Source organism: Gavialis gangeticus, unplaced genomic scaffold (assembly GCF_001723915.1).
Source record: "Gavialis gangeticus isolate Ggan-Ray unplaced genomic scaffold, GavGan_comp1, whole genome shotgun sequence".
Taxonomy (NCBI): domain Eukaryota; kingdom Metazoa; phylum Chordata; order Crocodylia; family Gavialidae; genus Gavialis; species Gavialis gangeticus.
Window position 1 is genome coordinate 35,006,179 of NW_017729025.1, and position 11,799 is coordinate 35,017,977.

The following is an 11,799-nucleotide window of genomic DNA, read 5'->3' on the forward strand; positions in this document are numbered from 1 at the left end:
CAGTCACAAATGCCAATCACAATAATGTAATAGCAGCTGAGCTATGTAATGATTAATCTATGACAAGTGGGCCACAGAATGCTAAATAAAACAGAGGGAATAGTGACCAGGCAGGAGCCTGTGGGCCTGAAGTTTAACTCCTTGTGGGCCACAGGTTGGACAGCCCTAGATAGCACTTGAGTCATGCAACTGCATAAATATTTGTATATTATTATGTCTAAACCTATGTATCTCTTGTGCTGCTTAAAGTAAAGACAGAACATATTTAGGCATTGCTAAAATATCTTTGAGCCTGTTTGTTTTCAATACTTGTGTCCTTGAAGGGTGGATGAAATGAAATCTCAGAGTACCCACAAGTTTGGAGCTGTGGAAAAGGGTGTGCTTAAGCTACTGGGGTCTTGCTGGGGAGAGGGAGGGGGAGAGTGGAGGGAGGGTGTACGAGAACCAAAGGCAGGTGAGCAGCAAGTTTACAGTTCTGTGATCGGACAAGAGACAGACCTGTACCAGAGGCCAAAGGAAGAAAGGGTGATCCAAGCTGCCTGGAGCAAGGGAAGCTTCAGAGCATGCATTTACTGTTCTGGGAATGAAATGCAACTGTGTGGTGAATGACCAAGCAGGAGGAGTTCTGTCAGGGCTACATCAGAAAGCTCACATGGTTATTTGGCATTCCAGGGTACTTGGAAGTGCTTTATTGCTGATGATTTTCTGGTAGGTGCTCTTGGGTATGCAGCACCTGTTAAAAAATCCTATAACAGACTGAAAAGTGTGAATTCCCCTGGTGCCAACAGTTGTTCAATGACATTGGTCATTGAGAATGTGGATGACCTAGTAAAGAGAGGTCACCTTCTGATATCACTGTCTGATTGAGCCTTGCTTAAAACAGGACTTTGGAAGATGTAATTCATTATGTTATAGATTGCTGATAGCAGCTGATGATCTGTGTTGCTAGCCCTGACAGAGTTGTACCTATGGTGCTTGGGAACCTCTTGCTATACTATTGGCAACAAATCTCTGCTACTCACCAGCACCAACATCAAGTGTCAGACTAGAAATTGAAACAAGAGTTCCTATGAGTAGGCAAGAGCTTCTATGAGTCAGGAGTTATGTTACTGTCTTCTTTATCTAATTTGTTTGTAACCGGATGCTGGAGATAATCCCACATGAAAGGCAAATGCAGACTTCAGTTCTGTGCTATCTGCCACTAGTGGTAGGAAATTCATACTCCCACTGTAAAAGAATAGATCTCATGGATTTACTTTTCTGAGTGTCTGTTTGCCCTTGCTTGAAATGCACATTGAGTATAAAGTATTTCTCCTGCAAGCATTCTGAGGTGTGGTTTAGGTGTGTGTTTAAATATAGCCTATGTACTCAGACATCACCTTGTTATTAGCATGGCATCAGTGTTTCATTTGGCTTCCTTCTGAATAAAATTCCTGGTATTTCCACTAAGCAAGCTGCACTAAAAATAGAAATCATAATACTCTCTCAAGTGAATACCATGCCTGCATAGAATCACGTGCGATATAGACTCTGTTTTGTGTCCAGTAAAGCCTTCTATTTCTCAGTTCTCAGTTCTAAAACACATTTGTTTTTCCCTAGAAGGGACTAGTTCTGCAAGGTGTTGAATACCCCCATACGTGCCAATAACCCTCGGCTTTCATGGCTTTAGTCTCCTGGACTTCAACAGAAGTTGAAGGTATCCAGTATTGAACATGACTGAGCGACTGAGCACTAACCTGATATATACATAACTCCCACAAAGTTGTATCTGATTAATGTTGTGGTTTGTATTTCAATGACTCCTCAAGGCCCCAGTTTCACACACAACTTTTTACCTACATACTACAAAGTACAGGATGGTCCCTTCCCAAAAAAGTTTACAAGATAACAAGATAAGGATGGAGAAAAGGACATATTATTGTGTCCATTTTATTGATGCAGAACTGTGGAACAAAGAAGTTTAAGTGACTTGCCAAAAGTCACACAGGGAATCTGTGGTAGAGACAGGGACTGAGATCAGATCTTCTCAGTTGCCAATTCATTGTTTCAACCAAATAACCATTCTCTCTTGTTTATTATTCAGTAATTTTAAGGGTAAAATATAGCAAGCTATCTTGAATTTCTGTAACACCCTGTTGTATGAAGACACACAGATGGAAGCTCTGGTTTTGCACTCTCAGGTCTGAGTCTGCTTTGACATCTCAGTAAAAGGCTTAGATTCTAAATAATGCAGGCCAGATTCTCTAGTCTGACCCAATGACATGTAGTGCAAGGACAAAGGGGCATGCTCTCTAAAGTCCAGTGCAACAAGATATCAGTTTAGTCCTTGGCATAAACTAGACCAGCCTAGTTAGACTCTCATTCACCTGCCCATCAAGGGATCAACTGGATACAGTGGGGTATATGCCAACAATACCCTCTTTCTTATAGCAACATATCATGATATGGGAGTGACAGAGGGGCCCCAAATCAATCTAATAATACTAGAATATTTGCCTTGCAGGGGTGGGGGGTGGGGAGGAGAGATGGGTGGGAATTTTCCAGGAGGTCTTTAAGCCAGATTTAGGGCTGCTTTTGTTTTTTTAGCAGGACTAAAGATCTGTCCCAGTAGTAGTAGTAATAATTATCTTCTGCTGGAGCTAGATCACGCCCCATGCATACTGCTCCACAGATTCAAGTGGTCTTTTCAGACTGACTTCAGCAAACAAATACCTTATGAGATGCAGCACTGCAGCACTCTAACAGTCATTCAAACCTAAATCAGTACCTTTGGATTTAATTGTTATCTTTTATGTGTTCCTTTGCTTATAAAAAATGAAAGATTTTGATAATGGAGATGTGGAAGGGTACTTGATCTTGATATTCAGTAGGCTCAGTTTAAATACAGCATGTTTGAATCTGAGCAGGAGAATCAGATGATTATGAATAATGAAAACAAAGTCATATGTGGGATATGCATATTCAGTGAAGTTAAATGCCCAGTAAAACTAGTTTCATCATTCACTCTGCCTAATCGCTGAAATTATAAATTATGAGTCATAGCCTCCGGATGATCTAGTTAAATCTTTACTAGAGGATACCCTGCTTTCTGCTCAGTACCATAGACAACAGAGCAAGGAGAAGCACAGACCCAGTAAATTTGACAGGGCCCTTCTGACTGTGCTGTAAGTAATGCTTTTTCCTTGGAGAATTATAAATCATGTTATCTACATGCAAAATAATGCCTGAAAAGTTGTCTGTGGAATTATACACATGCAGGTTGCCTTTGTTCAGTTTTAGCCTTGAAGAAAAATCTGCAATGTAGTACATCTTTGTATTCAATATTCCCTTGAAGGGAAACTGCACCAGTAAAATGTTTGAAGGACTTAAATATTTTTTTAGTACCAAATGTTGTTTATCATATTGGGACAGAGAGGTGATGAGACAAGATTTCTTGAAAGCTACTGGAGAATACAAGGAAGAGTAACCTCTGGAGGATCTGTATACAGAAGGCAGAGGCTAGAGGAGGAAAGAAAAGGCCAAGAGAGAATCTGGGCAATTTTAAATGTGAAGGGTAGGTAAATAACAGAGTGGGTTAAGGAGGTAGCAGCTTCAAGGCTAGTTGGGTTTTGGAGAATTTGGTGAAATGTTTGTTCATAAAGGCATTGTATTTTAGAAGCTATCTCTTTGTGGAGTGGCTGACTGTCACACATTGTCTGGGTTGGTCCCATAGATTTCCACCCTGTTTGTTTTTTATCCAACAAATTGATCAAAGCTGGACACTGCATTTAGGTGTAGTTGATGCCTGATGATTTCAGTATTTAAGGATATTATCTGGGTATTTTGGCATTGATTGTTCCCACAACACTTGTTTCAGTGACTGTCATTTTCCATGGGCACCATCCAGAGTTCTGCTATAAATGTTTTCTCAAGAACTTGCCATTTCAGACTTACCAGCCCTCCCTAAACACCCCCAGCCAGAATCACACTTTGCTCTTACTTGTTATGAGGTTTGCTTGTTCTGTGCTATGGTATCTCCTTTATTCTCTGTGATGTTTCAAAAGTATTTATTAGCAGTTTGGTACAGTCACTCGATTGTTCCCATAATGCTTTGGTAAGGAAGTGCAAGCAATGCGCAGCTTTATATAGGTGTACATTTTCTATGTATTTGCCAAAACGTTTGCCTTTTTACCAAAAGCTACATCACATTTAACAAGGGTTTTATGACATACTAACCACCCAGAGAAATTTTCTTTCCCTCATTCAGTACAGACATTGAAAAAGCAGTTCACTTGCTCAGCATTGAAGAAACTTTCTTTTTTCATCTTCTTTTCATTAATGAATAGGTCTACTTTCTCTCCCTCAATCCACTTGTGGAAGCTTCTCCATTTCCCTTTCTCTAACATCAATATTGCTTTATTTTCCTTTCTCTTTGTCTGCAAAATGTAACTGAATATCCTTGATTAGCTTCCTTCTCTTACCAGTTTTTATTATATACTCCTTTTAACCCTCAGGTTTACAATCAGTCCATCATAAAGCTAGAGAAAAAACAAAACATAAAGAACTACAAGTCTCTAGTCTGTCATACGCTAATTCTGATATTTCTTAAGTTACTTCAGCCTTTTCTATGCTTACTGACAGCAGTCTTTTTTTCTTCCTTGTTCAGTAGATTCAGTAATTTTACATCATTTGTTCCCTTAAAATAAAATGCTGTTATCTCCAAGTCTACAGTAATATAATATCCAAAGAATTCAAATAGTTTGTGGTCTTTGGTGCCAGATAGTGCATGCATATTATGCTCATGGTAAAAAGAACAATTACTAAGATGATTAAAGGAAATATCTGATTTTATTTTCTTACAGAATTATAGAAAATGAAGTCACTTTTTTGCCTGTGCTTTTTGCTTGCTGGGATTCATGCTAACAAACCTTGCCCACAGGATTCAAAGTACCCTCATTACAATAGCCACTCTGAACTCAATCCAGGTGTAAGCCGCCAAAATACGTGGGCTCACAAGATACAAAACAGCATTTGCCAATTTGCATTATGCTTCTACAAGGAAACAGTAACTTCCAGGAACAAAGAGAACGTGTTTTTCTCACCCATCAGCATAACCAGTACTTTGGCGATGTTAGCTCTGGGAGCTAAATCGGAGACTCTGCACCAGATTCTTAGAGGGCTCGGGTTTAACCCAGAAGGGATTCAGGAGGAGGAAGTTCATGACAGTTTTTGCAATCTCATGCAAAAGTTAAACCACCAGACCAATGGCATTGAGCTGGATATGGGAAATGTCATGTTTGTGACGGAAGAACTCCGACTTTTACAGCAGTTTCGAAACAATCTCAACCTTGTTTGTGGAGAAGAAATTTTTCCAGTAAACTTCAGATATACTAAAGAAGCTGAGAAAAAGATCAACAGATATGTAAATGAAAAAACTAATGGGAAAATTGTCCAATTGGTCAATAATATTGATCAGTTAACTGAAATTCTTCTTGTTAGCTTTATTTACTTTAAAGGTAAGACATGTCTCCGGGTTTCCTACCTTGCAGGTTGTCCCTAGCCTTTGTGCTCCTTAAAACACTATTTGTGAGGGGAAATGGTAGCTTGCTTGTCTTGACAGCTTACTCATGCTGTTAGTTATGAACAGAGCTGGTCAACGTGTTTTAAAAAGAAATTATTTTCTGATTGGAGCTATTGATGTTTTGGCAAAAAATAAGGTGAAAAATCTTCCTGTTTTCAAATCAGCTCTGATGCTTATAAATAAAACACCATCAGATCTATTTTTCTGATTGAAAGGTAAATAAAATGTATACTTAAGTAGGCCTAGATTTAGGAGAGCATCCCTATTCAAATGACCACTTATACCTGTAAATCCTACTGAATCTAGTGGAGATAAAGCACATGCTTACAAGCTTTGCTGAATAGGGATAGTTAAGTTCTTCCTTGTGAAGTATGTTCTGAGTTCAGTTCATAGAATACTATTCTAGTAAACATGAAATCTTAACTAGAAGAAAAACCTTGTATTTACTCAGATGTTGCTCAGGAGCTCAGTGTGTTGTGTGTCCAAAAACACATACAATAACTAGAACTTTTGCATCTTCCCAGGGCCACAGCTCTATCAGTATTTATGTACGTGAGTAATTACACTGGCACAAGGAATCATTCCCGACTTCTGCAGTCTGAAATATTTCATTATCTTTTCAAAAACATCAGTAGTGTTTTTGTAAAGTATTATTTGACTATTATTCCACTGATAGTTTTTCCAATTTTAAATTTAAGCAAAATTTAAAGCATTAGTATTTTTCTGTCATTTTTGTACTGCATTTCTTTATTTGTTTCAGTTTCTGAAGGGATTGGCTGTACACTGGTAAAGCTAGTTTGAATGTAGTCCAGTCGATTCATGCAGCCCTGTCATTCCAAATGCATCTCTTTTCTTTCCAAGTAACATCTTCATGATGGACTTTTAGTTAACAGGTACCAGGAATTCCTTCCTGTCATTATATTGGGCAAAAATTGTGAATTGTGCCCACCCAAACAATTAAACAGGAATGCAAACAAAATACTACATGTAAGGTAAAGCTGAGTTATAATCTTAATAAAGCATGATACATTCTAATATTAGAGATAAATTAACATAGGAAAAGAAATAAGGACTTGCACATCATGCATACACAACTACAGGTATCTGCTGTATCTGTCCTAAAAATGTATTTATTGTGACAATTGACCTTAGCCAAAATGTTAAGTTCCTTACCTGAAATGACTTCCCAGCTCTGATTTAGTGGAAAACTAGACTTGGGGTTTTTTTCAGTCTTAAAGAAAATGTGAGGGCCTAACCTTAAAATCTTAACTACTGGTAATTGTGCATGGAAAATGAGAAGGTTTGGTTAGGGTCTAGGTTTGATCTGGAGAACAATCTTGAAGTTCAGGTGCTTCTATAAATTATATTTGAATTTTAGAAACTTGTACATTCTCTGTACCTTAGGACTTGGGCCTGTAACTTTTGCCAACAGTTTTTGTGACCCATTCTGGGCTTTCTGGACCTGATGATAAAAAAATTAGGAGCATATTTTTAGCAGATTGATCTACTGTAAAACTTGCATGAACAAAATTATCTTATTAATTGTGCTGTTCACAAAGACATTTCTGCCACCAAGTAATACATCTCCTTTTGTCTTCAAAATGCTCAGCATTTTATATATTTGAAGTCTTGTAAAAGCAGTAATGAATTCTCACTGCACTCTTATTAAGTTCATGGTAAGTAGCGTTATACTCATTTTATAGACAGGGAATCAAAAGATGGTAAATTGATGTGTAAATGACTTCACAGTGATTCGTTAGCAGAGCAAAGATTAGAGTTTAGAAGTGTTAGAATCTCAGTTCATGGTTTACTCAACTGGATCAAAGTTTGTTGTATATTTGTTAGAAAGGTCTGCTACTACTAGTAAGTAATCAGAAACAAGGTATTTCTGGATTACTTCTGGACAGTATGAAACAGATACAGATCTGAATTTTATTAGTTTGGCATTCTTTGTCATTTTTTCTTTCCTTGTGGAAAATGCAGTTTCCAAAAACTTGAAATAGTAAATGGGAAATTTGATTTTGCCAACTTTTTACTTCCCACCTGGAAAATCTGAAGGAAATATTTTATTTTGTATGGAGGTGAGCTGAGTCATAGGGTTCACTTTGTAGAAACAAATCAAGCATTTCATTTTATGTCAGTTGGATATCAGTCTCTGTCCGCCCGAGTTGCTGCAGATCCCATGAAAGTAGGGTCCAAGCACACAGCTTATTCCATTAAGGAGAATGACAGTAGCTCAGCTGGGCAGAAGATAATATCAAACTATTAATTTTATGGGGAAATGGAAACATTGTGATTCAGTTCAACATTTCATTTGGGGAGGCCAAAACTCATTTGATCAGAAATGTGGAACTGGAATATTTTAAGTTTTTTTACCTTAAATTTCATTACAATTTCTCTGCCACAAAAAAAAATGATATTTCAACTTGTTATACTTGCTTGGGACAGAAAAAAATTTTTAAAAGGTGAATTTTTGTGTCAGTCAATAAAGGCAACTTTTCCACCAGTTTTCTACTTGAACAATCTGTAGTTTGAAGGGGAAATAATCACTTGAAAAAAAGGAAGTTATGTAAGGTTCATTTGGAACTAAATTCTCAGTCTGTCTGAGGTATTCATAAGGATCCTGTCACCGTAACTGGTAGGCATGGATTGCAGCATGATGAGTCACAATTTTAATATCACTTAGGAAAGGAATAGGAATGGACCTAATGGCTTCCCATCCCAAGCTGTGCATATATTCTTGATGCAAATGCATGCAAACTAGTCTTGGTGTGGGACTAACTAAGGGAGATACTCTGCAATTGAGTGGCATCCTTTTTCTTCCCCTCGTCTACAGGGTATAAAAGAGGTTTCATAGAATAGAATATCCTCCATGTTTCACAGGCACTTCAAGGCTACTGCCAAACAGGAAAATCCACCTCCCTTAATAGGACACTGGGGAATGTATTAAGCCTCATCACTCAAAACTGTGCCTGGCAGGTTCCTGGTGCAGAGACATTTGAATTGGTGTATGCTCCAGGTGAAGACACTATCCTTTCCTACATAGTAGCTTTAGAGGTTTTTTTAGCTACATCCTACTTCTTCCTACTTAATCATATGCATATTAATGTTGAATTATTCTGATTTATAAAATTAAGGGCAGACCCTCAGTTTTTGTGAAGTGTTACAGCTCTCAAATGAATGCTACTACAGCAGTTCACACTAGCTGACGATATACCCCGTGATTTCTCATTTTCAGAAATTGTAACTCATTCTCTCTCTCCTTTTTTTAAATCTGCAGCTGGCTGGGAAAAACAGTTTGATCGCAAATACACTAAAGAGAGGGACTTTTTTGTGGATAAGAACACAGTTATTAAAGTCCCAATGATGTTCCGGATGGGCATGTTTAAATATGGCTATGACAGGCAGCTGTCTTCTACAGTGCTGCAGCTGGATTATAAAGGAGGTGCTAAAGCATTTTTTGTCCTGCCTGATAGAGGACAAATGCAGAAGCTGGAGAAAGGCTTGTCATGTCAAGTTCTGTTTAAATGGAGAAAACTAGTCTCAAAAAGGTAAAATTCTTGAGTCTTCCACTTTTGTGATGGGCTCATACTGGAAGTCTGGGGTGTTGGACTCAGCTTTGGAAAAGGGGTGAATTAATCTCTCTTTCATACAACAACTCTCCTTTTCCAATACCCCTTCAGCTTCATTCCCCCATCCTTTCTGCTAAAGAGATCAGCAATTAAATTAATATAATCTTTGCAACCCATATGGATAGAAACTTAACTCTTTTTTTAAGAGGCAAGTTTAGGCTCTACATAACTCCTGAAAACACATATGTAACATATATGCATGTGAATAATCCAGGTGCATATTTGACAATTCTGCTTTAGACAATCAAATTCCAAATTCAAGACAAAGCATGGAATTAAATTAAATACAGTTTTACAATGGTCATTACATTGACTATTAGGCAGTACTTTTTAAACTACGGCAAAACTGTTTACACAAAACTTTTATTGAAAAATGTGTGCCCACTAGCTGAGGATGTAGCCACTGGAACTTCCAGCTGCCCAGTCCTACTAATAGAAGCATCCTCAGGACTCTTCCTAAAGTTACCACAGAACAAATAGGTGAGTCAGAGTAATATATATGGTATCACACCTGTGAAATAAACTGGAACACACACACACTTTGCATCTTTGGTCACATCTACTTAGGTTAAGTCACAGCAACTGAAGGGGCTTCAGTGAATCAGATGACCTACCGTTTTTTCTGCTCAGGAGTGGCAAGACTGGGTCTTCTTGAGGTTCCATTTTCTTTTTTCACCTTTACCTCAGTCTCAGCCCTGATACCTCAGGATATAGCACAGCAACAAAGAGGATCTCCAAGGGGGAAGTGATGTGGCTTTCACAAACAAGATCAGGGGTTTAGTTGTAAAGTTTGCACAGTCCTCTTCCATGCGTTTGCTGTGAGTACATCCAACAAGTGGAGATGATGTAGAATGGGGTACAGCTGAGTAGAGTGTATTTCAGAGCATTTTGATATATTATAATTACGGAAAAAAAGTTTGTCCTATTTTTAAAGTCCAAGACAAAGTATCAGGAGACCTGTATTCTGTTCCTGGTTCAGCCACTAATCACTTTGTGCTTCTGTTTCTCCAACTTTGAAATGGAGTTGGGAGAGGTTTTTATTGCTGTTGAGATTGTTGGATGGAAGGTGTTGTACAAGAGCAAAGTGTTACTGTCACATAAAGAGGAGCCTATTTAATTTGTGTGGCTAAGTCAAAGACAACATGCTAAGGAAAGCTGTGCCCAGAGTCTCTTCTCTTACTGAGGTGGTATGTGAGCCACATTTCATTTCTCCCTTCACACTAACAGCAAGCAGGGCCAGGTGGACTGCCTTGTTCAGTGTAATGGGAGGAGCGTGATGGCCCACTGACAACTGTGTCATAAAGATGGCAAGTTTAGCACCTCCTGCCAATGATCAGGTGGGAGGAGGAGATCAACATTCAAGAAGAAGGCCATAGAAAACCTGCTTTGGGTACCTGCAATAGTCCTAACTCCCAATTCAGGAAGTGCTCCTAGATGATATCATTCTGCTAGCACTTTTAAATGCAGATGCCAGATATAACTCCAGGAAAGACTACTAACAAATCTCTGCCAGGATAGCAAGGAAGAGACAGAGAGGTATTAGTTGTTTTACAGATAGTACTGAGCTATTCATTGTCTATATATCTGACTAAATCTATATAAACCAAGGACTTGCAAAGGTTTTGATTTAGGAATTGGGTATTTTCAGTGTGCTTTGTTTCTACTTTTAACCAAAACCAATAACATAATGAGGGATGGGGTAGGGGGCATAAGCTCTGGCTGCTGACTAATGGGGTGGCTCCAGAATGGAGGCAGGAGGCACTAGCGTGGCAGCAGGAGGCTGTAGGCTGCAGCAGTGCGGAGCTGGGACAAGAGTTCCTTTGTTAGTGCCACCCCCGCTATCCATTGGGAGCTGCTGCTGGTGCTGCTGCTGGAGGAGGTGCCCAGCCAACAGGTACTAGGTTAATCTTGTCACAGCTGCTGTCAGTTGAAGGGTTTCACAGTCCTGTTCTACCTACAGTTCAATGGCACCTGTGAGTGTTAATTCTGTAGCTGTTGGGGAGTGAGGCTGCCCTCCCCCCCCGCATCAGATGTGGCTCTGGGTGAGCCTACCCACCCCATATCCCTCTTCTGTGCTCAGCAACCCCCCCCATCATAGGCAAATTCAACATCATATATTCTTCTTCCCTTTGTCACTCCCCCCCTTTTTTTTGTCCCCTCTGTGTTTGATTTAATTGTTAAATTCAGAGGCCAACATTTGAAGAAACATCTAGAGACAAGTGCCAAAATTTTTAGGTGCCCAGCCTAAGACATGCAAGAGGAGATTGATTATTCAGAAGGTGAATGATCAGAACCTTCTGAAAATCAGGCACAGTTAAGATGGCCCAGTGAGGACCTCCAAATCATTAGTTTCTTCTCCAAATCTTGGTTGAAGAGCCTGGGACAGAGAAATTACCCTGGAAATAGGAATACATTGCAGCCTATTTCATGACCACTTTGGAAACAGGAAATAGATGGTTAGATAATTGACCAGCAGGATTTGAAGTCTGATCCTCATTTTAGAGTCTATTGATCATTTCTGCTGGTTATAGACAGAAGAAGGAATTATCCTGAGTTTGAACCAATGTCCATTAAAATCAATGGCAGATTATTTTCTTCAGCAGACAT

At 39.0% G+C, this 11,799-nt stretch overlaps 1 protein-coding gene across 1 annotated transcript in view; it reads left to right on the forward strand.

Moving 5' to 3' along the window:
- Nucleotides 1–3,087: 3,087 nt before the first annotated feature.
- The window catches only part of LOC109298489 (alpha-1-antiproteinase-like), an 18,561-nt gene continuing 9,849 nt past the window's right edge, over nt 3,088–11,799 (forward strand). Inside the window, exons 1-3 of the mRNA XM_019518616.1 lie at nt 3,088–3,164; nt 4,842–5,495; nt 8,841–9,111. Of these exons, the coding sequence (XP_019374161.1) occupies nt 4,853–5,495; nt 8,841–9,111 (914 nt within the window). The 5' untranslated portion in view covers nt 3,088–3,164; nt 4,842–4,852. The remainder of the gene's footprint in view (nt 3,165–4,841; nt 5,496–8,840; nt 9,112–11,799) is intronic.